At 42.4% G+C, this 26,720-nt stretch overlaps 1 protein-coding gene across 1 annotated transcript in view; it reads right to left on the bottom strand.

Moving 5' to 3' along the window:
* Positions 1-4,131, bottom strand: part of LOC132378207 (collagen alpha-6(VI) chain-like) — a 127,493-nt gene extending 123,362 nt beyond the window's left edge. Inside the window, exons 1-2 of the mRNA XM_059944917.1 lie at positions 4,027-4,131; positions 668-795 (exon numbers count right to left, since the gene is read on the bottom strand). Coding sequence (XP_059800900.1) covers positions 668-795; positions 4,027-4,131 — 233 coding nt within the window. The remainder of the gene's footprint in view (positions 1-667; positions 796-4,026) is intronic.
* Between the last annotated feature and the right edge of the window lie 22,589 nt (positions 4,132-26,720).

Raw genomic sequence — 26,720 nt, 5'->3', positions numbered from 1 at the left:
TGCCCAGGATTGCATATCCAGACAGCTAGGACACAATATCCGTGGTCAACTCTGACCAACAAAGGCCCACTTACTAAAACAAAATCATGGTAATTGCATACATGGTTCATAATTATGCAACTGTTATCCTGTTTTTCAAATCTTTGTATTTCACTTAACATGAACTTAGATTAAGTTAGATAAGAACATTCCTAATCCATGTTATCGCTGTAAATCGCTTTCAAGATTGGAATCTCTGGTGATCAAATTTCAGCCATGCTTTCTGCATCCAAGTGGTCTCTTTTGTAAACTTGGCAAGAACTTTGGTGGTGAGGGAATTGAGCATAAAGAGGACATTTGAATTCTCGGAAAAGCCAGTGCCAGATGTGTCTGAGAGATGTTTTAACTAAAAGTAAAGAACTGACTACACACGAGATGACCGGAAGAACTTCTTGAATCTCACTTGAATAGACAGAACCTTTCATTGACACATGAGAGGATAGATTCTGGCTTTAATTTTCACCTGAGAGGTGGCACCTCAGGTCCGCTCAAGAATTGCAATTCATCAGAATTTGACCAAAATTCATTTAAGTGGTAACTGATATGTACTATGATCCACCAGTGACTCCTAAAATTCATGACTAATTACCAGCACTTAAAGAAACAGTACGAAATGTAAACAACATACACAAAATGCTGGTAGAACACAGCAGTCCAGGCAGCATCTATAAGGAGAAGCCCTGTCAATGTTTCGGGCCGAGACCTTTCGCCAGGAGTACGAAATGTAAAATTGGTTTTCCTATGATCCAAGCATTCCTATGAAATCAGGGAACTAAATGAAGCATCTTCTGGTAATTGGGAATGACATCAAAAGTAATAGTGAATATTACAAAGACAGAATTCCCCATTGCTGAGGAATTCAAGCAAGGAGACCATTAGACACCAAGTTGAAAAGCTGTATGGCTCAATCACATCCATGTCTAAATGCCCAGTAGGTGCTGAAAGTAAAAGTTCACAATATTGATCAATCATAATCACCTTATTCATTTTGAGTGAATTAATTGTAGTCTTAAAGATGATCAAACAATATGTAAAGGTAAATGGAGATGAAGAATTTCCTCTGATGATCCTTTGGAGCAGTGTAAATTTACAATGCAGAAGAGAGGCCACTTGGTACATAGTTTCTGTGCTGATTAAAAAGCACTACGCATCTAATACCTATTTCCAGCACTATATCCCTTTTGCAAGACAGAACTCTTCAAATCCATGCCCAGGTCTAACGAGCATTTCTGCCACCGTCAATCTTTCAAACAGAGTTCAGAAGCTCTACCAACTTTTTCTTCATCTTCCCTCCACTGCTTCCATAGCTTGCTTTCAATCTACACCCTTGATATCTGATCACTCTGCTGAGGGAAATAGATCTTTCCTATTTAATTTTAACTTGCTTTGGGTACTGTCGATGGGGAATGACCTACCTGAGGGAATCTGCAGTGACCATATTTCTGGTAATGAGCCAGACTCTGTGGCTCAGAAGGGACGAGGGGAGAAGAAGAGGAGTATAGTGATTTTAGGGGATCCTATAGCTAGGGGAACAGAGAGACCGCTTTGTGGATGTGAAAGAGACTCCAGATAATATGTTACTTCCCAAATCTCATGAGCATCTCAGATCAAAGATCCAAATGCCCATTAGGTTTAACTAAGTCAGTGAAATATTAAAACATCTAATCATCATTATCAGGAGGACACAAATGATGCTTTGTTGATCTCATAGGTCAAAGCTAAGGCTCCTTTACAATTCTTTAGAGCACTTACATTCTCATAGGTTACAGCAAATGCATTTCATATCCATAACTATCATGCCACCAGCCTATCCCAGAGGCAGATCTCTACACATTTTTCAAAGCTGTTTACCACAATCAAGATCATGCAGTTGCTCTTCATTCGGGATTTAATTAATGGTCTACTTTTAACTATTACTCTGGGACATTCTACCATGGCTTTTTAGTGTATAAATCTATTCCATCCCTCTTCCTATTACACTTATGTGTCTGTAACTTCTTACGTGTTTGCAGTGAAGGTTTGAGGAACATCACACACCATCTTCCATCCAGGCAAGTGGCAGCCTTCCAGGCTCATTGTCAACAATTTTCAATAACTTATATTTTCACCTTGCATCAGATGACAATTCTGCTGTCAGGTTATTCTCTGCACTATTAATTCAGATTCAAGTTTTCTCTTTCTACAGATGCACTTGATCTATCTATCCACAGTCTCTTTTGGCTTCAGCTCTCAGCAATAGTCTCATTTACTGTATGTTTCACAGCTTTAACATTTCTCTCCATTTTCTCTCTCTACAAGTGTCCCCATTAGTCAGAATATTTTGTCATTCAATGAGATCCCCTCTCATTTTTTATCTGCTCCTGGCCAAAGGCTATAGATGCCTCATCAGGTAACTGAAGAGAGCACCCCAGTGTATGATGCATAATTCATGAGATATGATGAAAATTACCATGGAGAAACAACAAATTTGAAAAGTCAAATGATATATTGGCACTTAATTTAAAAAGATTTCAATGCTAGAGTAAAGATGTAAGGCTTTTTCAGATCGTACCTGTAGGTAGAAACATAGAAACATCAAAAACCTACATCACAATACAGGTCCTTTGGCCCACAAAGCTCTGCTGAACATGTCCTTATCTTAGAACTTACCTAGGGTTTCCCACAGCCCTCTATTTTTCTGAGCTCCATGTACCTATCCAAGAATCTTTTAAAAGACCCTATCGTATCTGCCTCCACCACCATCGCCAGCAGCCCATTCCACGCATTCACCACTCTCTGTGTAAAAACCTTAGCCCTGACATCTCCTCTGTTCCTACTTCCAAGCACCTTAAAACGGTGCTCTTTCGTGCCAGTCATTTCAGCCCTGGGAAAAAGCCGCTGACTATCCACACAATCAATGCCTGTCATCATTTTATACACCAAATTGAGGAGTTTCTTTGACTACAGGAATCAAAATAATCTGGAGCAAAAAAAAAGGGCAGAAAAAGACCGAAGGAACTAAAGCTTTCATCCCTTTAGGCACAGCTGTACAACAGTATCTGTAAATCCCCAGGTAATTGAAATGGCTTCCTTCTAATTAAATAGTGTAATGTTGCTGCAAAGTTTCACAGTTCATTTCTTTCACTTTCTGGCCTTAACTTCCCTTCCTGCCTTCTTTCATGGTGAGGGAGAAAGACAGATAAATAGTTAGCAGCTAATTATCTTTCCTCTTGGTGGGTGACCCAATAATTCATCCAAAGAATGCTGAGAGCAGAAGAAAATACAAAGTTCATTGACCAAGTATACCACAGAAATACTGGACACGAAGTTGTGTTCCTGCCCTTTACTTGACTTGACTGCTTAAAATCAATGCATGTGTTTACAGTGAGAAAACATAATATGATGGCAAACTAATCAAAGAAGTATATCTCATGAGACATTTCTTGTTATTGTCATGCTGATTCCTAATAATTATCACACAAGTCCTGCTACTTACTGCAGATGGCACCAGATTGATTCACAAAATTCAAAAATCTTTGTATTTGGGAAATTAACATATTAGAGATCCGGAAACTATTATCTTGCTTTCAAAAATTCTTAGGTCTACAGAAAGTAAACGCACCCATTCACATGCAGCACACATCCTCAGAGGAGTTATGAAGGGTACCATTGGCTATATAAAATCATTGTATCATTTGTGGGTTGTGAAAGTTATGGCCAGACTAACATTTTGCTTCTTTTTCTAATCTCCTTTTTGAATTGTGTGGCCAGTTGACCATTGTGAATCACAGTTAAAAAGTTAATCACAATGGAGCCTCTGAATACTCAAACAGGCCAGATCAGGTAAGCTCAGAACATTTTCTCACTGAAAGGACACTGATGAACAACTTGAAGACTTGGGCAGCTTTGACCTGGGGAAGTGAGCTGAGGTAAGTGGTACAGCAAATGGAAAAGACTGTCAGGAAATTTGAACCGTCCTTATAATTGTAAGATCTACAATATTCTTACCTTTAAGATTAATGGCTTAGTCTGGCTTTGCACAAACATTACAAATAGCATGAAATAACCTTGGAAAACATAAGCAAAGCTACGGTAAGATATAGGAGGTGGCATATTGCTTTCATCAATTAACGAACAGATATTAAAAGTTGACATTGCTCCATATAAAGTTTATCTTCTTATAGATGTTTTACATTCAGAACAGAAAGGAAGTAAGGAAACTTTTCAAAATAATTTCCAAATGTGTTTCTTTGCTGATAACACAAAAAGTGCAAAGTCAATAATAAATTGCTAGAAGAACTCAAAGGTTCACATGGCATTGATGGGGAAGGATGAACTGTCAGAGGGGATTACATCAGTAGCTTTAAATTCCTTAATGTTAACATAGCAGAGAATCAGCTCTGGGACCATCATCTGCAAACAGTGACCTACCTATATCCACTGGTACCTTTGTGAAAACATCATTGATCATAATGATGAAATGTAATGGGCTAATCACACTACCCTGAGGTGTGTGGCTATTTTCTCAATTATTTTTGTTCTTTAAGAGTAGTCCTAAGTAGGCACCTGCTCCAATTAACCAATGACCCAATTAACAGGAATTGTGTGTGCATAATCATCAGTACTGCCATCTGTCTTCTATGGCAAAGCCAGTTTTGAAATCAATCTACTAAGTCTCCATGAATTCTGAGTGCCTTAATCTTCTGGAACAGCATGCCGTGAGGAAAGTTGTCAAAATCTTAAGAGTGAAACAGAGAGAAAAGATAAGGAATGGTATTATAGAAGGTTTGGAACAAGGGCTGTTCCACATAGCGAACTAAAGGATAGGCATAGTTGGAGTCCATGCAAGTGCCTAGGCTAATCTTTGATTTGTAGGAATTGAGTGCCAGTTCTCCCAATCTGATTAAATGGTTGCTGGTGCGGCGCTGGTTGAAACTTTGATGCAATAATAAGTGTACAGCTTTAATTATCTTATACTCACTCCACTCTCAGTCCTCATGTTGGTTCTTGACATCTAAAACTGTCTGACTCACCAGCATCCTCTAGCAGTTTGTTCTATTTCTTCCAGATTCCAGATCTGTAGTCTCTTGCCTGTGTGAATGTGTTTCTCAACAAAGTTTAACTTCTTGGTTACTCATAATGCATGATGAAAGTTTCTTAAATAATTTTGACTTTTTTTAAAGTAAATTATTTCATGGATACTGACATGAAATTTAGACATGTTCCTCCTATTGATAGTTCCTACTAGTTGGAGCACTCTTAAGTAATGTACTCACCCTGAGTTATAAAAACTCATGTAAAACTTTCCTTGGAATCAAATCAATGACAAACAATGATTTTTAACTGCAACAGCAAATCATGTTATTCAGAAAATTAATGCAGTCTTTATTACATGCAATGCTTTACAAACCACCTTTCCAAAGTACATTTTATTTACAAATACTATCCGGTGAGGCATTTTAAGACTTATTTATTCTATAGTAGAATCTAAAATAATACACTACAGTAAAGAATATTACCATATCATACCCCCTACCATTTCACTGCTGATCACCATAATCCCATTGATAGGAATGCTTTGCTCTACTAAATCTGTTTTTTTCAATATATTCCACAACTCATTTAGAAATAAAGCAAAGATTTTATAAATTGAGCATACTGAGGCATAAAGACCACTAAAAGTTCATCAGCTTTGATTTTAAAGCAATTTAACAGTGTAAATTCGGCAACCATCAGTCAAAATGACTTAATTTATAACCAGAAGTACACTTGATCTTGCTGACAAGTTGCAAAACAGCAAAAATTGTCTCCAATCACAAACCCAGGGAAAGGTGTTGACTTTCTTATCTGTCTGTCTCTACCGGAGGCAATCCAGTCGTCACAAACTTTGTAAGGTGGTATTGAACTTTTTTAATTTAAATTTACATAATGCCAGAAATGCAGATGTGGGATGTGGCCTTTTAATTATTCACATCATCCACTGCATGTAAATGAGAAAAATAACAGCATGGATAAAAGTCTGACTTTAATAATTTAATCTCCTGCTATATTACGGCGATCCAAAACAAAGAATAGAAATCTGCATAGAAATCTGCACAGAACATACCATAAAACAACTTTTTTGAGCTAATTATACACCAGGAGGATACTCACAGTTATCTTAATCTATGTTCAATATTTTGATTTAAATATCTTCATCCAATACACTCTGCAAAACTGTCTTCATACTGCAAAAAGGTACCTGCATTTAAAAAATTATATATAGACTAAGTTAAGCTTTCACTTTTCTTATACTCTCAATCAATTTGCTGAAACAACTATATGAAATGAAAGGTACTACTCACTTCTCCCCCTTATGCAGCGACTAGACTGTGGCTACAAACGTTGAAACCTTTTATATAACAGGAATAACTGCCTGCAAACCACACCTCCCTTTCAGATCCCAGACAAGATCTTGATAATTAATTAAAGTCTACCAAAATACTAACATTCTTACATCTTATGTAAAAGTCTAGGACTTCTGTAGAACTCCTATATCCCAGCTATCCAAACATTTAAAAGAATGAAATTAAAAGCCAGTCGAATTATTCTTCTGGAAGTAAAATTGCCAAGTTTGTTCAGATATGAGTGGAATGTCACATAAATCTGTGCTGCAGCTTCAGCTTCCTATTAGTTATATTAGTGATTTAGATGAAGGTGCTGAGAGCATTTGTTTGCTAAATGTGTAGATGAAAGAAAGACAAGTGAGTCAGTTGTGAAAAGAATACATGGAGATAGGATGAGAAAGTACACAAAATTCCTTCAAATGGTGTGCAATATTGAAAACTGAGAACAATTCACATTGACAAGAAAAATTCTAAAAATAGTTTATCTAATAATAAAAGTCTGCAAAGCTCTGAAATGCACAGATATCTGAACATCATTGTGAATGAGTCAAAAATAAATCAGTTTATAACATATGGCAAATAATTGGAAATCTAGCAGAATGTTACAGTTTATTGCAAAATAGATGTACAGAAATGTATGGACTATAGATAGATGTTTTTAACAATAGATGTTTGGACTATACAGAACAGTGGGAAGACCACAAATGAGCTATTGTTTACATTACTGGAGTGTTTATTTGGAGATTATTGTAAATATGTCATAGAAACTGTCCTGATCCGGCATTTGAAATGAGTATGTCAACTTTTGAAGAAAGAATGAAGAGGATATACCTGCAACTACTCAGATTTAGAGAAGTGAGAAGTAACTTGAGTCTTTGAAGTCAGGAGCAGGCAGTAAAGCTTTCAATACAGAGATAAACAGACATTTGAAAGGGTTAACATATGTTATGGGGAGGTGCTGTAATCCATAAAGAGGACTACAAGAAAGGATTGTAATAGGAAATTAAACATAACTTTCAAAGTAAAAGAGAGTGAGCCAAAATAAAGGTTTCATCACAGACACTTAGAGTAATCAAAAGACTATAAGAACACAACATACAGCAGCAGAATTAGGCCATTTGGCCCATCAAGTTTGCTCTGTCATAGAATGATGGCTGATTTATTTTCCTCCTTAACCCCATTCTCCGGCCTTCTCCCCATAACCTTCAGCATTCTTATTTGTCAAAAAACCTATCAAACTCCAATTTAAACACACACAATGACTTAGCCTCCACAGCCATTTGTGGCAATGAATTCCACAGATTCACCACCTTCTGGCTAAAGAAATTGCTTCTCATCTCTATTGAGACTTCTATTCTGAAGCTGTGCCCTCTGATCCTGGACTCTCATGCTATTGGAAACATCTTCTTCATGTCCACTCTATCCAGACCTTTCAATAATCAGATTTCGGTGAGATCCCCCATTATTCTTCTAAACTCCAGAAAATACAGGCCCGGACCAATAAAAAAACTGTTTATAATTAACCGTTTCAACCCTGAGATCATTCTCGTAAGCTAACCCCAGGCACCTCTCTAATGCCAGTACCTGCTTTTTTAGATACGGGTCCCAAATCTGCTCATAGTACCCCAAATGTGGACTGACTAATGTCTCAGAGAGCCTCAGCATTTTACTCTTGCTTTTATATTCTTGTCCTCTTGAAATGAATGCTAAAATGTGTTTTTCTTTCAATTTCCCTTCATTCTTAGTTCCTTTCACATTAGGACATAAATTTAAGCAGAAACTAGATAATCTGTTTCTTGGTAGGACCTTATGGGAAAACAAATTTGGACATGATTCAAATAACTTCTTGCAGAATATGACTTAAATAAGGTGATTGACAACCAGCATAATGTAGGCTAAATGCTGCAAGAATAGCAGAAGTTTCCAAGTGCAAGACCACAGTTTTTTCCAGAATGTTAAACAGAAAAAATTGGGAGCACCTACTCAAAATTCTTTGAGAGTCACTGCCAATATTTTGCTCCCACTCTCTCCATATGCCATGATTATATGATAACTGGATAGTCATCAAAATCTGCTTCATCCAATTCATTTTAAATGGTTATGTCAATGGACATCCAATAGTACTTAGTGAGCAACTGAAACTGTTCTATTTTGTAACGAGAAAACATTAAAAAAACTAATCGAAAGGAAAACAAGGGAGCCAGGAATGTGAGTCTAACTTCATTTTTATTTTAAGCAAGTCACATATGTATGACATGCCAGCCTAAGGACATATACTATTTACAAACTTTAAAAATATAATCCACAATGCATTATGTAAAAACAAAGAATGCTTGATCAAGCAATGTATTTACAAGATCACAGAAATATTATGGAAATATTAAAAACATTACACTCTTCCCTACAGACAAGCTGGATGAACTCAGCAGGTCGGGCAGCATCCGTTGAAAGGAGCTGTCAACATTTCGGGTTGAGACACTTTGTCAGGACTAAAGAAGGGGGGGCAGGGGCCCTATAAAGAAGGTGGGGGGGAAGGGTGGAAACCAATCAGAGGAAAGATCAAGGGGTGGGGGAGGAGAAGCAGGGAGGGATAGGCAGGAGAGGTGAAGAAGGAATCTAAGGGGAAAGCAATATGGGTAGTGGAAGAAGGCAGGGTCATGAGAGGTGATAGGCAGCTAGGAGAGGAGACAGAGTGAAGGTGGGATGGGGGAAGGGAGAGGGAGGGAATTACCGGAGGTTGGAGACTACCCAGACAGTACATGAGATGTTGTTCCTCCAACCGAAGTTTAGCCTCATCATGGCAGAAGAGGAGGCCATGTATGGACATATCAGATTGGGAATGTGAAGGATAGTTGAAGTGGGTGGCAACCGGGAGATCCTGTCTGTTGTGGCAGACAGAGCGTAGGTGCTCGATAAAGTGGTCCCCAATCTGCATCGGGTCTCGCCGATGTAGAATAGGCTGCATCGGGAGCACCAGATGCAATAGGTTACCCCAACAGACTCACAAGTGAAGTGTTACCTCACCTGGAAGGACTGTTTGGGGCCCTGAATGGTGGTAAGAGAGGAGGTGTAGGGACAGGTGTAGCACTTACACTTGCAGGGATAAGTGCCAGGTGGGAGATCTATGGGGAGGGACATGTGGACCAGGCAGTCGCGGAGGGAACGATCCCTGCAAAAAGCAGAGAGGGGTAGAGAGGGAAAGATGTCCTTAGTGGTGGGGTTCTGTTGAAGGTGGCGGAAGTTGCAGAGGATAATATGCTGGATCCGGAGGCTGGTGGGGTGGTAGGTGAGGACAAGGGGGACACAGTCCCTGTTGTGGTGACGGGAGGATGGGGTGAGGGCCAAAGTGCGGGAAATGGAGGAAATGCGGGTGAGGGCATCATTGATGATAGCAGAAGGGAGAACACGATTCTTAAAGAAAGAGGACATTTGGGATGTCCTGGAATGGAAAGCCTCATCCTTGGATCAGATGCAGCAGAGAAGGAGGAACTGGGAATAGGGAATAGAATTTTTGCATTTGGCAGGGTGGGAAGAGGTTGGAGGCTGGTGGGCTCAGTCTCCATCACTGGAGATAGACTGTCCACTGACATCTTCTATAAACCCACTGACTCCCATAACTACCTTGATTATACCCATCTTTTATGGGTAGTAGAAGAAGGGTGCTTTCCCCTTAGATTCCTTCTTCACCTCTCCTGTCTATCCCTCCCTGCATCCCCTCCCCCACCCCTTGATCTTTCCTCTGATTGGTTTTCCACCCTCCCCCCAACTTCTTTATGGGGCCCCTCCCCCCCCTTCTCTAGTCCTGACGAAGGGTCTCGACCCGAAATGTTGACTACTCCTTTCAATGGATGCTGCCCAACCTTCTGAGTTCATCCTGCTTGTTTGTATGTCTTGATTTGACCACAGCATCTGCAGTGTACTTTGTGTTTACACTCCTCCCTACTTACCTATAAACTCTCACTCGATATAGAATACATCTCAACTTATATACAGTATACATAGAAGTGTGTATTGTTACAAATCAGCAACAATGAATATCACTCACAAGCCAATCAAACAAAAGAATCGAGTATTTCCCTTTTCCAAAACACCAATCAAAAATGAAACAAGCATTTAAACTCAAAAATGGTTCATCCCACAAGCCCGCATTTGTTACAAATCAGCAACAGTGAATATATAATTGAGGCAGGTTTTTTATAACAAATAAAACATTTATTAAACACAGTAAAAACTCACAAGTAAACAAACGACTAATTAACCGGAAGTCAGCTGTGATACGGCAGCTCGAACAGTTTTTAAAGCGGTAATGTGAAAACAGTTCTTAAAGTATTAATGTGAAGGTCCAAAGTTTTACACAGTCAGTTAAAAGGAGAGACTTCTTGAAAGGTGTTAAATTCTCTTTCGTTGCATTACTGCTGATCCCAGCTGTAGTATGCTTTTTCCGGAGGATTTACAAGCAAAGGAAATAAAAGGCTTAAAAGGCACTGACCTTTCTTTGGTGAAACTTTGTATCCAACTCATTGCTCTTTTTTATTGGCAAAGCAGGAATTATCACGGACACAAGTTACTACTTCCTCGTGCGAAGATTAAACAAAGGTCAAATCTGTTTCACCGTCAACATTACAAATCCTTCATTATGTCTGAACTCTGATGAATCTTCACTCTCCACTGTCTTCACTGGCAGTAATATAACAAAACTGCCGGCAATAACCTTTGAGACTTAAGGCAGAAAATAGAACTCCACTGTTATACGAAACTGCGTCATAATATCAGAATACGCAGCAGCATGGAGTCAGTAGCAAATTCAGCAATGAACTGCCCACATCACAGGGTGGGGTTCTCCTTTTATACCCGATTGAAAAAAACTATCACATGACCTCTCACTGGCAGGAAAATGATGTCACTCCCCCATTACAAGACCATTACCTCATGTCCAGCATAACTTCAATTACATCTTGGTCACGTGACAGGCACAAGATACCCACGGGTACGTAACACCTCCCTCCAAAAAAAAATTTGGTCTGCGAAGAACAAAATTTTAACAATTATTTACAAGAGAAAAGAAAAACAAATATATAAAATCTACAACATACACAGTATACATAGTGTTATCATACATCAACTTACAGATTAGTACTCAGGGGTGTTACAAAAATTAAAATATCACTCCATAAAAAAATTACATTGTACATTCAACATCAAGATCGACAATCAACAATCACATTATATTTACCTTTACTATGAGTTATTAAAATATTGTACTCTTGTAACATGAAATTCCAATTTGATAGCCTTCTGTTTTTTGTTTTTCATCTTACTTAGAAACACTAACGGATTATGATCAGTGTAAACCATTAGTGGTTTTTGAGTTGTACCAACATACACATCAAAATGTTTAAAGGCTAAAACAAGAGATAACAATTCCTTCTCTATTGTCAAATAGTTCCTTTGATGCTTATTAAATTTCTTAGAAAAGTAGGCTACTGGATGATCAACCTCATCACCTTCATTCTTTTGCATGAATACTACTTCTTCAGCCTCATTGCTAGCATCTACAGCAAATGAAACAGGTTTTTCAAAGTCAGGTGCCTTGAACACAGGGTGTTGACATATCATAGTTTTCTTTTTTTTTGTAATTTATTTTTTGATTGAAGTTCATGAAACAAACATTTCCATAAGATGTATTTCAGACATTGTACATATATATCATATAATCATATATATCACAAAATTTTCACAAAGTATTTATCTTGGGTATACATTTATGGAAAAGAGTGGAAAGAAACAAAAAGCAAAAGGAAAGAACTATGTACAAGTAGGGAGTGATTTTTTTTAACAACAGATTCATTGATTTGTAAGAACAAAATCAGGCCTATGAGGCATTATGTAGTTAAACCATTTTTCCCAGTATGAATCAAATTGTTCCAGCTTAAGATTAACAGATGCTGTTACCTTCTCCATTTTGTAAATGTCCATTGTAATTTCCATCCATGTATTTAAAGTTGGGCTCTCCTGTGATAACCATTTCCTAGTAAGAGTCTTTTTACCAGCCACCAACAATATATTTATTAAATATTTATCTCTTTTCAACATGGTCTTACTCTCCAAGGGTATTTCACATTTAAAGATGTCTTGTAGGGCATTGTGTATCCCCCTCCAATAGTTGTTGATAACAGGGCAGTCCCAAAAAATATGATGATGATTTGCATTTTGATTTCCACAATTTCTCCAGCAAACAGATAGGTTACTATCATAATGGGATTTCTGAGAGGGTGTAATAAAATATCAAGTATTTCCATTCAAACTTACTCCATTTCTGTGAATTGGTGCACTTCCATTGATATCTCCATATTGTTGTCCATTCTTCCTCAGATATAATTATCCCTCCTTCCTTCTCACATTTTGTTTTAATGTATGAAGTCGAATGTGTTTTAAGATTTGACAACCACTTATACATGCTTGAAATGATTCTACTACCATTATCTGAATTATATGCTTTTCTAAAGAGCTCTGTCAAGCATGTATTTGCCTTGGTTACATTTTTAAGCATTTTATTAACGTATTGTCGCATCTGTAAATACCGATAAAAATCTTGTTTTTCTAATAAGTGTTTCTCTTTAAGCATTGAACAGATAAGAACTGAACAGTGTTCCTTCTTTCATTATGTTGCAAAGAACTGTTTAGCTGTCCAGTCCTTAATTCTAGCATCCAATTTATTTGGTGTAAATTCAGTCATATGCACACCATTTAAGAATTGCAATATCTCCCTCTAGACTATATTCTTTTATAGTAGTTTTCAATATTTTAAGAGTCAATTTCACCCAAGGGTTATCAATAATATTTATGTATCTTTGCGGGTTGTTATCAGCCAAATTGCTTGTATGGGGATGGGAAGTACCCACTCTTCAATGTTTTTCCTTTGAGCGTCATATGATGGGTTGCATCAACATATCACAGCTCTCAACTGTGCTGCAAAATAATAATCTCTAAGAGAAGGCAGGCCCCATTCCCCCTTTTCCTTTGCTAATTGCAATGTTTTGAGACAAACTCTACGCCTTTTGCCCTGCCAAATATACCTTGATAGCATCTTGTTTCATTCATTGAATTGATTTTGATTAATCTCTATTGGTAGGGTCTGAAAGAGATATAAAAGTCTGTGGCAGTGTATTCATTTTAATAGACTCAATCCTTGAACTGAGACTGAAAAAAGGAATCAGGTTCCATCTTGCCACATCTTCCTTAATTTTTTATAAAAAGGCTGATAATTACATTCTGATAATTTTGCCAAATCTTTTGGCATAGTGATGCCCAAATATTTGAAAGACTCTGTGTGCCACGCCCTGGGGTATAGACTTTCAATTTCTCTTGGTGGGCTATAGTAATATGAAAGTAATTGGGTTTTATCTATGTTGACCTTGTATCCTGATAATTGACCATATTGTTCAAAGGATTGCATCGATTCTGGTAAAGAGTATGTTGGTTGCCCTAGTTAGATCAAAATGTCATCCACATAACGAGCCAATTTATGCTCTGTCCCTTTATTGTCTATTGTCCCAATTCCGCAGGTATTTATTTTGTCTTTGTCTTTTCCAAATGTTATGAAATAGTCTATTCTTGTACATACAGAATGGGGAGCAGAATAATGAGTGTAATCCCTTCTGTCAAGGAAAAGGTCCCTCCATTTATCAATTAAACCAACATCTTCAAAAAGCGTATTAACTTTCTTATGTAAAGACTTTGTTTCATAGGTGTTTCTATTGGAAGAGTCTAAGTTTGGTTGTAATTGTAAATTTTAGTCTACCCCACATATCATGAGACCTTCTGTTTCCGTTATCATAATATCAGTAATTTTCTGAAAGAAACCAGTATCACTTCCCAGGGATGCGTATATATTCAATAGAGTAACTGAATTGCCGTCTATATTCCCCCTTACCAGGATATATCTGTCTTCTTTATCTCCCATTTTGAATATTTTTTCAAAATTTAGCTTACTTGAGATAAGAATAGCAACTCCTCTCCTATGTCCTGATTTATATGAGGAGAATAACAAATTGGTGATGCCCATTCTCTTTAGTTTATTATGCTCATTATCACAAATGAGTTTCCTGTAAATATACTACATGGGCTTGTTCTTTTTTCATTTTGGAGAAAAATTCTCTTATGTTTGATTGAATTTAATAGCCCATTTACATTGAAAAAATGAATTTTACCTTGTCCTTAGCCATCTGTATTTATCTGTCAATGTATCATTGAAATTAGAATAAAACTTAATCGATCTACTCCCTGAACAAATAAGAACCAAGAAACTCAAATAATAACAAAAATGGAAATGAACGTGTGACCCCAAGACCGAGGTCTCTAGTAGATGACCCTCTGTTGAGCTAGAGGAAATGTCTAACTGTGGGGGATAATCACTCCTATTTGTGAGTTGAGGGCCCCCATTGCAGTATTCATAGAAGTCAGTGAACAAATCCATTACACAGAAAAGATTTCCATGTGTACTCCTATACACACACACACACACACACACATTACACACATACACATATATGCACACATATACATATATATATATTCTCATTTTGGTGGGGGAAAGGAGTAAGTGAGCAAATAAAGAATAACAACTAAGTAATATAAAATCCACATTATAATAAGTATTTCTCGAGATAGGTATATCACCATGTACTTTTGCTTCCATTTAGCTTCTCAGCATTTTTAAAGTTAGCCAAACCTTACGGCTCTTCTGAAGGGGGTGAGGACTGTCTTTGGGAAACTCCTGGTCTCTTCCTGATACATTTATCTCGGCCTCCTCCCGTCTCCTGCCTTCTCGATTCTCGCACTATTTCCCAAGCCGAGTGAGACAATTCCTCAGCCAGGCTTTCTTTCGTTTTGGTCATGCTGACGGACAACCCACTGGCCTTCAAGTCTGTAGTCGCCTCTTCCACTGTCTGGTACAACTGCATCCCGTTGTCATAAAACACTCGAAGTTCAGCAGGGTACGGAGTTTGAAATCTAATCCTATTTTGCTTTAGTACTCGCTTTACTTCGGAGTATTATTTGCATTTCTGGAGGACCGCGGGGAGGGGTAATCTTGGTCGAAATATATTAATCTCTTCTTATCCCAGACCCTTCGGAGAATCTCTGCCTTGGTGCTGTACCGAAGGAATTTAATTATAATTGATCATGGCTTTCTATCCCCGGTAGGTTTTGGAATGAGCGCGCAGTGCACTCTTTCGACTTCCAGCTTCATAGCCGGGGGAAGCTCCAGCGCATCCCACAGTAACTTTCCTACAAACTCCATCATAGACTCCGCTCCTTTGGGAACGTTGTAGGTTCTGATATTTTTCAGCCGTGATCTTCCCTCCAGATCAAGCAGTTTACCTTCTTGGTGATGTATGATTTTTATTGTCTTGCTCAGTATCCGTTCCACATTTTGAACGCGATCTTCCACCTTCTCAATGCGAGTCTGTGCCACCGCTATTTTTTGATTAACGCTGGCGAGTTCTGCCTTAATATAATGGAGCTGCTGCTTTATATCTTTCTGGACCTCCATTATTTCTTTCAGGATTTCGAACATATTCGCTGCTTCATCTGAACGAGGCCCGGTGCCCACCTCGCTCGCACACAGTCGGGTCAGAGAGCCGCAGGCTCTGCAATGTCACTTTTTTATTTCCGTTCTTTTTCCCCATTCTTGTCCCTCTTTTCAGTTCAAATATTTTTTGAAAAATACTATATTTGATGGGTTAATGGGGCTTAATATGCATTTTTCTGGAGGAGCTAGTGACTTAAGCTGCCATTCTCAATGATGACATCACCGGAAACCAACACTCCTTTTTCAAAATAATATCCTACTGGCACCTTCTCAATTTCACTATCTGGTAGAGCTTGTTCTTTCAATTTTATAATCTCAGGGTCTCTACTCTGCTCTGCTATCATCTCCTTCCGAGACAGAGATAGATCTTCATGATAAGACTTACTCCCAAGAATCTTGTTCAAACAATGAAGGTAAGAAAGTTTCTGACGCATCCTCAAAACTCGAATCCTAAGTCGAACAGTCATGGGTAACAACCTAATTCTGTACATTAATCTTTTTAGCCATAGCTCTAGTCACAACACAGGAAGAATTTGTGTTGGAATTCGTCTGTGGTTCCTCTGACTCTATTATCAAATGCTCTTCAGGAAAAACTTGTCCACCTGCCAAGTCATTACCTAACAATAAAAAAATATCCTTCACAGGTAAGCTAGGCTGTAGTCCTGCTTTAACAAGTTCCATAACTAACCCTGACTTTAAATTTACTTTATGTAAATGTACAGGCGTAAGGGCACTCCCAACACCTTGTATATAATTTACCTCACCAGTATCAGACTCTTCATTAAACTTTAACACACTATCTAACATCAGTGATTGAGAAGCTCCAGCATCCCTAAGGATTTTTATTGGCACCGGAGTAGATCCTTCTTCCAACGATACAAACCCTTCAGTTATAAAATGATCATATTGTAGCGGTGTGCTACACGCAGCGCTAAAATTACAACACGGAGTCGGTAACTGCAGTCGAAGGAAAAAACTTTATTCGAAATCCTCAGCCTCACTTTTAAGCCTCCCTCAATCTGCCCCCCCCCCCCCCCATGGCGCAGAGGTTCCAAAGCTCTGTGCTCGCAAACCCCCGTAGGCTATCTAATTGTGAGCCGGTTCGGATGTGCCAGGAAATGGGTCGCCACATAACCCCCCCCACCCCCAGAACCGGTGATACACCCCCCAATGTCCACAGTCTGGGCCAGAACCTGCATGGGAGGTCGGCCTCTGCGCCGAGGTGCCGGAAACTCGGCCGGTTGTGCCAGGTCCACATGGGCCGGTTTGAGGCGGTCCACCGTGAAAACCTCCTCTTTCCCCCCAAAGTCCAGCACAAACGTGGACTCGTTATTCCGGAGCACCATAAACGGCCCCTCGTATGGCCGCTGCAGCGGTGGCCGATGCCCGCCCCTTCGTACAAACACAAACTTACAGTTCTGCAGGTCTTTGGGTACGCAGGTCGGGTTCCGCCCGTGCTGTGAAGTGGGTATGGGGGCCAGGTTACCGAGCTTCTCGCGTAGTCTGCCCAGGACTGCTGCGGGATCTTCCTCTTGCCCCCATGGGGCTGGTAGGAACTCCCCGGGGACGACCAGGGGCGCGCCGTATACCAACTCAGCCGACGAGGCGTGCAGGTCATCCTTGGACGCTGTGCGGATGCCGAGTAGGACCCGGGGAAGCTCGTCCGCCCAGTTGGCTCCTCGCAGGCGGGCCATGAGGGCCGACTTCAGGTGACGGTGGAAACGCTCCACTAGCCCGTTCGACTGTGGGTGGTAGGCAGTTGTGTGGTGCAGCTGAGTCCCCAAAAGGCTGGCCATAGCTGACCACAGGCTGGAGGTGAACTGGGCACCTCTGTCGGAGGTAATGTGGGCCGGTACACCAAAGCAAGATATCCAGGTGGTGATCAGGGCTCGGGCGCAAGACTCAGAGGTGGTGTCGGTGAGTGGGACCGCCTCTGGCCATCTTGTGAACCGGTCCACGATAGTCAGGAGGTGCCGCGCTCCGCACGACACTGGCGGGGGGCCCACGATAATGAGGTCGAAACGCCGGTGGGCGGGATGGAACTGCTGCGGTGGGGCTTTGGTGTGCCACTGCACCTTGGCTGTCTGACAGTGCATGCACGTTTTGGCCCAGTCACTGACCTGTTTGCGGAGTCCGTGCCAAATGAACCTGCTGGAAACCATCCGCCAAGTTATGAATGGAGTCGAAAACACGGTGCCGCCAGGCTGTCGGGACGGGGCTGGCCGGTGGCGACGTCACAGAGTAGGGTCCTCTCACCCGGGCCTACGGGGAGGTCCTGGACCTGCAAACCGGAGACTGCAGTTCTGTAACTCGGAATCTCCTCATCTGCCTGCTGTGCCTCTGCCAGTGCCTCAAAGTCTACCCCTTGGGAAAGGGCATGAACGGTAGGGCGAGAGAGCGCATCCGCCACGACATTGTCCTTACCCGAGACGTGCCGGACATCTGTCGTGTATTCAGAGATGTAGGACAGGTGGCATTGCTGGCGGGACGACCAGAGATCGGACGTTTTCGTAAACGCAGAGGTAAGCGGTTTGTGGTCCATGAACGGGGTGAAGGGCCGACCTTCTAGGAAGTACCTGAAATGCCGGATTACCAGGTAGAGCGCCAACAGTTCCCGGTCGAAAGCACTGTACTTGAGCTCGGGTGGCCGCAGGTGTTTGCTGAAAAATGCCAGGGGTTGCCAGCGACCTGCGATGAGTTGCTCCAGCACCCCACCGACTGCCGTGTTAGATGCGTCCACTGTGAGGGCGGTAGGGGCATCCATTCTGGGATGTACTAGCATTGCGGCATTCACCAAAGCTTCCTTCGTTTGAACGAAAGCGGCGGCGGACTCCTCGTCCCAGGTAATGTCCTTGCCTGGACCCGACATCAGGGCGAACAGGGGGCGCATGATCCGGGCAGCTGAAGGGAGGAAGCGGTGGTAGAAATTGACCATACCTACGAATTCCTGAAGGCCTTTGATCATGGTGGGTCGAGGGAAGTTGCGGACCGCATCTACCTTAGCGGGCAGAGGGGTTGCCCCGTCTTTAGTAATCCTGTGGCCCAGGAAGTCAATGGTATCGAGTCCGAACTGGCATTTGGCGGGGTTGATTGTAAGACCGTACTCACTCAGTCGGGCGCAGAGTTGACGGAGGTGGGACAGATGCTCCTGACGACTGCTGCTGGCTATGAGGATGTCGTCCAAATAGATGAACGCGAAGTTCAGGTCCCGTCCCACCGTGTCCATTAACCGCTGGAACGTCTGTGCGGCATTCTTCAGGCCGAACAGCATGCGGAAGAACTCGAAAAGGCCAAACGGGGTGATGAGAGCCTTTTTGGGGACGTCGTCAGGATGCATCGGGATTTGATGGTACCCTCGGATGAGGTCTACCTTGGAGAAGATCCGTGCACCGTGCAGGTTTGCTGCAAAGTCCTGAATGTGCGGTCCGGTGTGGTAGCCTCGTTCAGCCTGTGGTAGTCACCGCACGGTCTCCAGCCTCCCGTCGCTTTGGGCACCATGTGCAGGGGGGAGGTCCATAGGCTGTCGGACCGCCGGATGATCCCCAATTCCTCCATCCTCTGGAACTCCTCCTTCGCCAGTCGGAGCTTGTCTGGGGGAAGCCGCCGAGCGCCGGCGTGGAGGGGTGGTCCCTGGGTCGGGATGTGGTGCTGTACGCCATATCGGGGCATGGCCGCTGTGAACTGCGGTGCCAGAACCGATGGGAAATCCGCCAGGACCCTGGTGAAGTCGTTGTCGGACAGCATGATGGAGCCGAGGTGAGGGGCTGGCAACTGGGCTGCACCCAGGGAGAACGTCTGAAAGGTCTCGGCGTGTACCAGTCTCTTCCTGGGCAGGTCGACCAGTAGGCTGTGAGCCCACAAAAAATCCGCACCCAGAAGCGGTTGGGCTATGGCGGCCAGTGTAAAGTCCCACATGAACTGGCTGGAGCCGAACTGTAGCTGCACCTGACGGGTGCCATAGGTCCTTACTGTGCTGCCATTCACGGCCCTCAGGGGGAGACCCGGTGCCCTGCTGCGGGTGTCGTAACTCGTCGGAGGTAAAACGCTGATCTCGGCACCAGTATCGACCAAAAACCGGCGTCCCGACCTTCTATCCCACACATACAGGAGGCTATCCCGATGGCCAGCTGCCATAGCCATCAGCGGTGGCTGGCCCTGTCGTTTCCCGGGAACTTGCAGGGCGGGCGACAACGGCGGGCTTCTGCGCCCCACCGCTGGTGGTAGAAGCACCAGTGTTCCTTGGGCCGGGGGTTGGCGGGCTCTGCGGCCGGGCCTGGACTGGTTTGCTGCTGGGAGCATGGCTGGGAGATCTGTGCGATGGACGTTTTTGGCGTTCCACAGCAAGTCCGCCCGGGCTGCCACATTCCGGGGGTCACTGAAATCCGCGTTGGACAGCAGCAGGCGTATGTCCTCGGGCAGCTGCTCCAGGAATGCCTGCTCAAACATGAGGCAGGGTGTGTGTCCGTCGGCTAGAGACAACATCTCATTCATTAAATCCGATGGAGGTCTGTCGCCCAAGCCATCCAGGTGCAGTAAACAGGCAGCCCGCTCACGCCTTGAGAGTCCGAAAGTCCTGAGGAGCAGGGCTTTGAATTCCGTGTACTTGCCGTCTGCCAGGGGCGACTGTATGAACTCCGCGACCTGGGCCGCTGTGTCCTGGTCGAGGGAGCTCACCACGTAGTAGTAGCGGGTGTCTTCTGAGGTGATCTGGTGAACGTGGAATTGGGCTTCGGCTTGCTGGAACCATAGGTTCGGTCGCTGTGTCCAGAAACCCGGCAGTTTCAATGAAACCGCATGAACAGAGGTGGCGTCGGTCATTTCTGGTCCAAAAATTGTTTGGACCGTCGGGGTCACCAATTGTAGCGGTGTGCTACACGCAGCGCTAAAATTACGACACAGAGTCGGTAACTGCAGTCGAAGGAAAAAACTTTATTCGAAATCCTCAGCCTCACTTTTAAGCCTCCCTCAACCTGCCCCCCGTGGTGCAGAGGCTCCAAAGCTCTGTGCTCGCAAACCCCCGTAGGCTATTTAATTGTGAGCCGGTTCGGATGTGCCAGGAAATGGGTCGCCACAATATCCCCTTTTAACTTGGTCAGACTCTAACAAAACCTCATTTGTGTTTATCAAATCCCATGATTTTATAGGTGTTTCAGTATGTTGCACACAAGCATCTGGGACTGCTTCCTTCTCCTTCTTTTTCAATCAGAAACAGTTAGCTATTACATGATCAGATTTCTTACAATAATTACAAATGGGACCAAACTGTCTTTCCTTCATGGGTTTTCCTTCCTCTTTACCCTTCTCACCAACTTCTGATTTAATTTCTGATTTAAAGTCTCTCTGGTATTTTTCCTTTTAAAAGTTCTACCCTGAGAAAATTTATTCTTATGAATTAAAACATACTCATCAGCTAATTTAGCAGAGCCCTGCAATGTATCAATGTCTCTCTCATTTAAGTATGTCCTTACTTCAACAGGAATGCTTCTTTTAAATTCCTCCATTAAAATCAGTTCTTTCAATTTATTATAGTCCCCATTTACATTTTTAGAGGAAACCCATCTCTCAAAACACATGGCTTTATCATAGGCAAAGTCCACATATGTTTTCTCAACAGATTTCTTCAAATTTCTGAATCTTTCTCTATAAGTTTCTGGGACTAATTCATACACACTCAATATCTGCTGCTTCACAATATCATTATCAAGTGCTTGCTCAGCAGTTAAAGCTGTGTAAACTTGTTGTGCTTTGCCTTTAATTACACTCTGCAACAACACTGACCATTTCTCTTTCGGCCACTCTGAAATCAGAGCAATCATTTCAAAATGTTGGAAATATTTTTCTACTTCTGTTTCACAAAAAGGAGGGACCAATTTAATTTCCTGACTAACAACATATGTTTTCGTAGAACCAGGAGACTGATTCTCGGACTTTAATTCCACCATCGCATATTCAAATTCCCTTTTTTTTATTTTCAGCTTCTAACCTACAATGCTCCAAGTCTGCTTTACTTCATTCCAACTTCATTTGTTCAATTTGTAACTGCATCTCTAGAGTACTTATTGGAAATGAATGTAAAACTGATTCATCAAAATCTCCCGAATCTACATATTGTGACATGACTTTTCTCTGTATTAGAGCCTTTGATGTAGACCTCAAGATACCTTTAAGTTCCAATCCACTAGCAATCTCAAATACAACATTTTCTTTTCGCCTTCGCTAACAACTCTGCGTTTGGTGAAGCTCGAAAGTCATCAATATTCATTGTTGCCGAATATCACTCACAAGCCAATTAAACAAAAGAATCGAGTATTTCCCTTTTCCAAAACACTGATCAAAAATTAAACAAGCATTTAAACTCAAAATGGTTCATCCCATGAGCCCCCATTTGTTACAAATCAGCAACAGTGACTATATAATTGAGGCAGGTTTTTTATAACAAATAAACATTTATTAAACACAGTAAAAACCCACAAGTAAACAAACGACTAACATAACCAGAAGTCAGCTGTGATATGGCAGCTCAAACAGTTCTTAAAGTAGTAAAGTAGTAACTTAAAGTCCAAAGTTTTACACAGTCAGTTAAAAGGAGAGACTTCTTGAAAGGTGTTAAATTCTCTTCCGTTGCGTTACTGCTGATCCCAGCTGCAGTATGCTTTTCCCGGAAGATTTACGATCGAAGGAAATAAAAGGCTTAAAATGTACTGACCTTCCTTTGGCGAAACTTTGGGTCCAACTCACTGCTCTTTTTTATTGGCAAAGCAGAAATGATCACAGACACAAGTTACTATTTCCTCGTGCGAAGATTAAACAAAGGTCGAATCTGTTTCCCTGTCAACATTAACTTTCCAAATCCTTCACTATGTCCGAACTCTGACGAATCTTCACTCTCCACTGTCTTCACTGGCAGTAATATAACAAAACTGCCAGCAATAACCTTTGAGACTTAAGGCAGAGAATAAAACTTCACTGTTATATGAAACTGTGTCATAATATCAGAATATGTAGCAGCATGGAGTCAGTAGCGAATTCAGCGACGAACTGCCCATGTCACAGGGTGGGGTTCTCCTTTTATACCTGGTTGAAAAGAACTATCACATGACCTCTCAATGGCAGGAAAATGATGTCATTCCCCCATCACAAGACCATTACCTCATGTCCAGCATAACTTCAATTACATCATGGTCATGTGACAGGTACAAGACACACACGTGTACGTAACAGTATATATAAGATTTAATCATTGTGGAGGCTTTCTGGTTCTTGTGGGATAATGTCTTTACAAGAGGGGCCACTCTACTTGGCAGGTGATATTTTTGGCTGTGAAACATCTCACATTCTGGGGCCTCCTCCCTGGTGGCTGTAGGAGTTGACTCTGAGACTGCAGGAAGTGATTCTGACATTCTGGCCACCTTTCTTCGTGAACAAATTATTCTCCTCAGCTGTTCGATGTGTCACCTCCAGGAGAAATCAGATGCAATATCCACCATGTAGGAAAGTTGTCCAGATCTGTTGCTCATCTTTCCAAGTACCCACTTTTGATCACCTCTGTAGTCCCCCGCCATGAGTTCTTGTCCGGGGTGGAGACATCGAAATGCCTTGTTTGAAAAGCCTTCAGTTTGCCTCAGCTGTTTGTCCTGCATGCTACTTCTGAGGTTGGGCTTGAGGAGATGCGAGACTGAAAGCAAGGGATGACCTGGGAACTACTTAGCTGGTGAGTTTTTGATTGTGGGTTGAGCTGCATTGTGATACAAACGCAGGGAACTGGCAAGCTTTTGGTTCAGTGTCAGTGTAGTTTGATCTGTTGACATTGCTCACAGTATGTCCTTCAGACTCTGGACAAAACTTTCTGCCAAGACATTTCTAGCTGAGTGGTACGGTGCAGATGTGACATGTCTTATTCTGTTCATTTTCAGGACAACTGAAACAGTTCTGCAACAAACTGTGGTCCAATTTCACTGATCAATTGTTTTGGAATACAATCCTTAAGAAGCAGCTTCTCAACACATCAACAGTGTGCAAGGCTGTAGAGGAGACTATTGGCTACATTAGATGTTACAACTCTCAATCTCTACATATGATAACCCCTGTCAAAGGCCAGTTCATCCAGGTGTTGGTAAAATCAGTAGAACTGGAGTGTAGGGTCTTTTCTGATTTCCCTTTGGATCATCCCAGCTGTAATAGGGTATCTTTTGATTTCTATTAGGTAGAAAATGTCAAGTGGAGTGTTCTCTTTTGTAAATTTTTCAGGTACTGTACTTCCTTTTCCAAAGGTAATTGGGACAATCCGTCAGCATTTCCATGATTAGTCCTCCTCTTGAATTTGATTTTGTAATTGTGTCCTTCAAGATACAGAGCCCATCTCTGCATTTGTGTTGCTGCTGTTAGTGGAACACTTTCTGTGGAATGAAAATGGACACTGGTGGCTGATAATCAGTAAAGAAGGTAAACTCTCTCGCATGCAAGTACAGGTTGAAACATTTTACATACCAATCCAGACTCAGCACCTCTCTGTCAATCTGTGCCTAACTTTTCTCTACAATGGTAAGGGAGTGGAATGTAAAAGCTATGGCATCACTCATAACATGTGACATGACTGCACCTATCCTATAAGACAAAGTATTACAGGCCAGCTTCACTGGATGACATGGATCACAATATATGAGTACAGTGTCTAATGTCACCATTTCCTTTACCGTTTTGAAAATCACCTCATACTGCTTTGTCCATTGCCATTTCTTCCTATTCTGTAGTAATGAGTTCAATGGATGGAGCACCATTGGCGGCTTTCGCAGGAACCTGTTATTGTTACAAGGAGTGGCTGAAGCTACTGGAAGTGGACCCAAGTGTGGGTTACAGGCACAGAGACCTGACACGGAGATAGACTTGGACATGACTGGGATGCAGACCTTGACCTGGACTTGACTCGAACTTGGACTCAGACACAAAGCCTGGACTAAGACTTAGACTTGGACTTGGACTCAGAACCTGGACTTGGGCTTGGACATGGAACAATAAAACAATGACAGTCCATTTGAGTAGCGGCAAATGGCCTGCCTGCTGAGCTGGATACGAGACGACAAAACGACGACAGTCCATTTGAATCTTGGCTCGGAGAAGCAGCAACTGGCAGTAAATCTCAGCTGGCCATGGAAAAGGCAGAATTCGTACCTTTGGCTCGGAGTGGCAGCAAACGGCTGGCAACTCAGCTGGACACAAAAACAACTGAGTCCACGAAGCAACCCTGGGCACCGAAGCCACTTAAGAGTGCACAGTGCCTGGGGATGCGAATCGAGCACAATTGCACTTGCTGAGGTGATAGTCCAGCACCGTAACTGTAAACTGGAGCTTCTATGCTGCAGCTTCAAATGAGGATCAGGTGCCTTGATCAAGGTGCCCAATGGAACATGGGGAAAAGGAAACAACTGGAATGAGGAGTCCACGGACCGGATCGTGACAATACCCCTCCCCCCCATGGAAACCTCTGAGCAATCTAGCGGGCTTGCCCGGATTCTTGATGACCCAGGCAGGTTTGACAGGAGTGGACTCTGGTTAGCAGAAGTCTGAAGATAGTGTCTGTGTCCACTGGGTCCATGTTTGGCTAGTCCATTCTGTTACAAGGAGTGGCTGGAGTGACTGGAAGCAGAAATAAGTGCGGGACACAGGCATGGAGACCTGACATGGAGACAGAGCTGGACATGACTTGGACACGGAGACGGACCAGGACTTGACTTGGTCTCTGAACTTGACCTGGTTGTACTCGGACTTGGACACAGAGACTGGACTAAGACTTGGACTTGGACATAGAACAACAAAACAATGGCAGTCCATTCGAGTAGCAGCAAACAGTCTGCCTTTGGAACTAGATACGAGATGACAAAACAGTGACAGTCCATCCAAGTAGCGGCGAATGGCCTCTCTACTGAGCTGGATACGAGATGACAAAACGATGACAGTCTATTTGAATCTCGACTCGGAGGAGCAGCAACCGGCAGCAAATCTCAGCTGGCCATGGAAAAGGCAGAATTCGTACCTTTGGCTCGGAGTGGCAGCAAACGGCCGGCAACTCAGCTGGACACAAAAATGATTGAATCCACGAAGCAACCCTGGGCACCGAAGGCACTTAAGAATGTACAGTGACCGGGGACCCAAATCGGGCACAACTGCACTCGCTGAGGTGATAGTCCAGCACCGAGTAGCTGTAAACTGGAGCTTTTAAGCTGCAGCTTCGAGTGAGGATCAGGTGCCTTGATCAAGACACCAATGGAACATGGGGAAAAGGAAATAACTGGAATGAAGAGTCCATGACCCGACCTTGACAGTCACAGTAATTGGCAAATCCTAAAAAAGGGCTGCAGCTGTGACATGTCCTTTGGTTTTGGGGCAAAGCAGCACTTGCTGAATTTTCTCAGCATACTTGTGTAAAGTTTGTGCATCAAAGTTGTGACCACAGTTATCAATGCTTGGTTTAAAGAATTCACACTTGTTACATCATACTCCGACCCAATAACCTTCTAATCCTTTTAACACTGTCTAGAGCATTTGGAGATTTTTCTTGTCATCGTTCCTGGTAACAATGCTGTCATCCAGATAACACTGTGTCATAGTCCGGTCCGTGAAGTCCGCATTCTGGCTCACGGTCCAGTCCATGGACTCCAGACTCCAGGTCTTCTGGCTGTCCCTTGTCTCATTTGGGCTTAATCATAGGCACCTGATTCTCATCTTGG

The sequence above is a fragment of the Hypanus sabinus genome, chromosome 20, assembly GCF_030144855.1.
Source record: "Hypanus sabinus isolate sHypSab1 chromosome 20, sHypSab1.hap1, whole genome shotgun sequence".
NCBI classification, from domain to species: Eukaryota; Metazoa; Chordata; class Chondrichthyes; order Myliobatiformes; family Dasyatidae; genus Hypanus; species Hypanus sabinus.
This window is presented reverse-complemented; position numbering and strand designations above follow the sequence as displayed.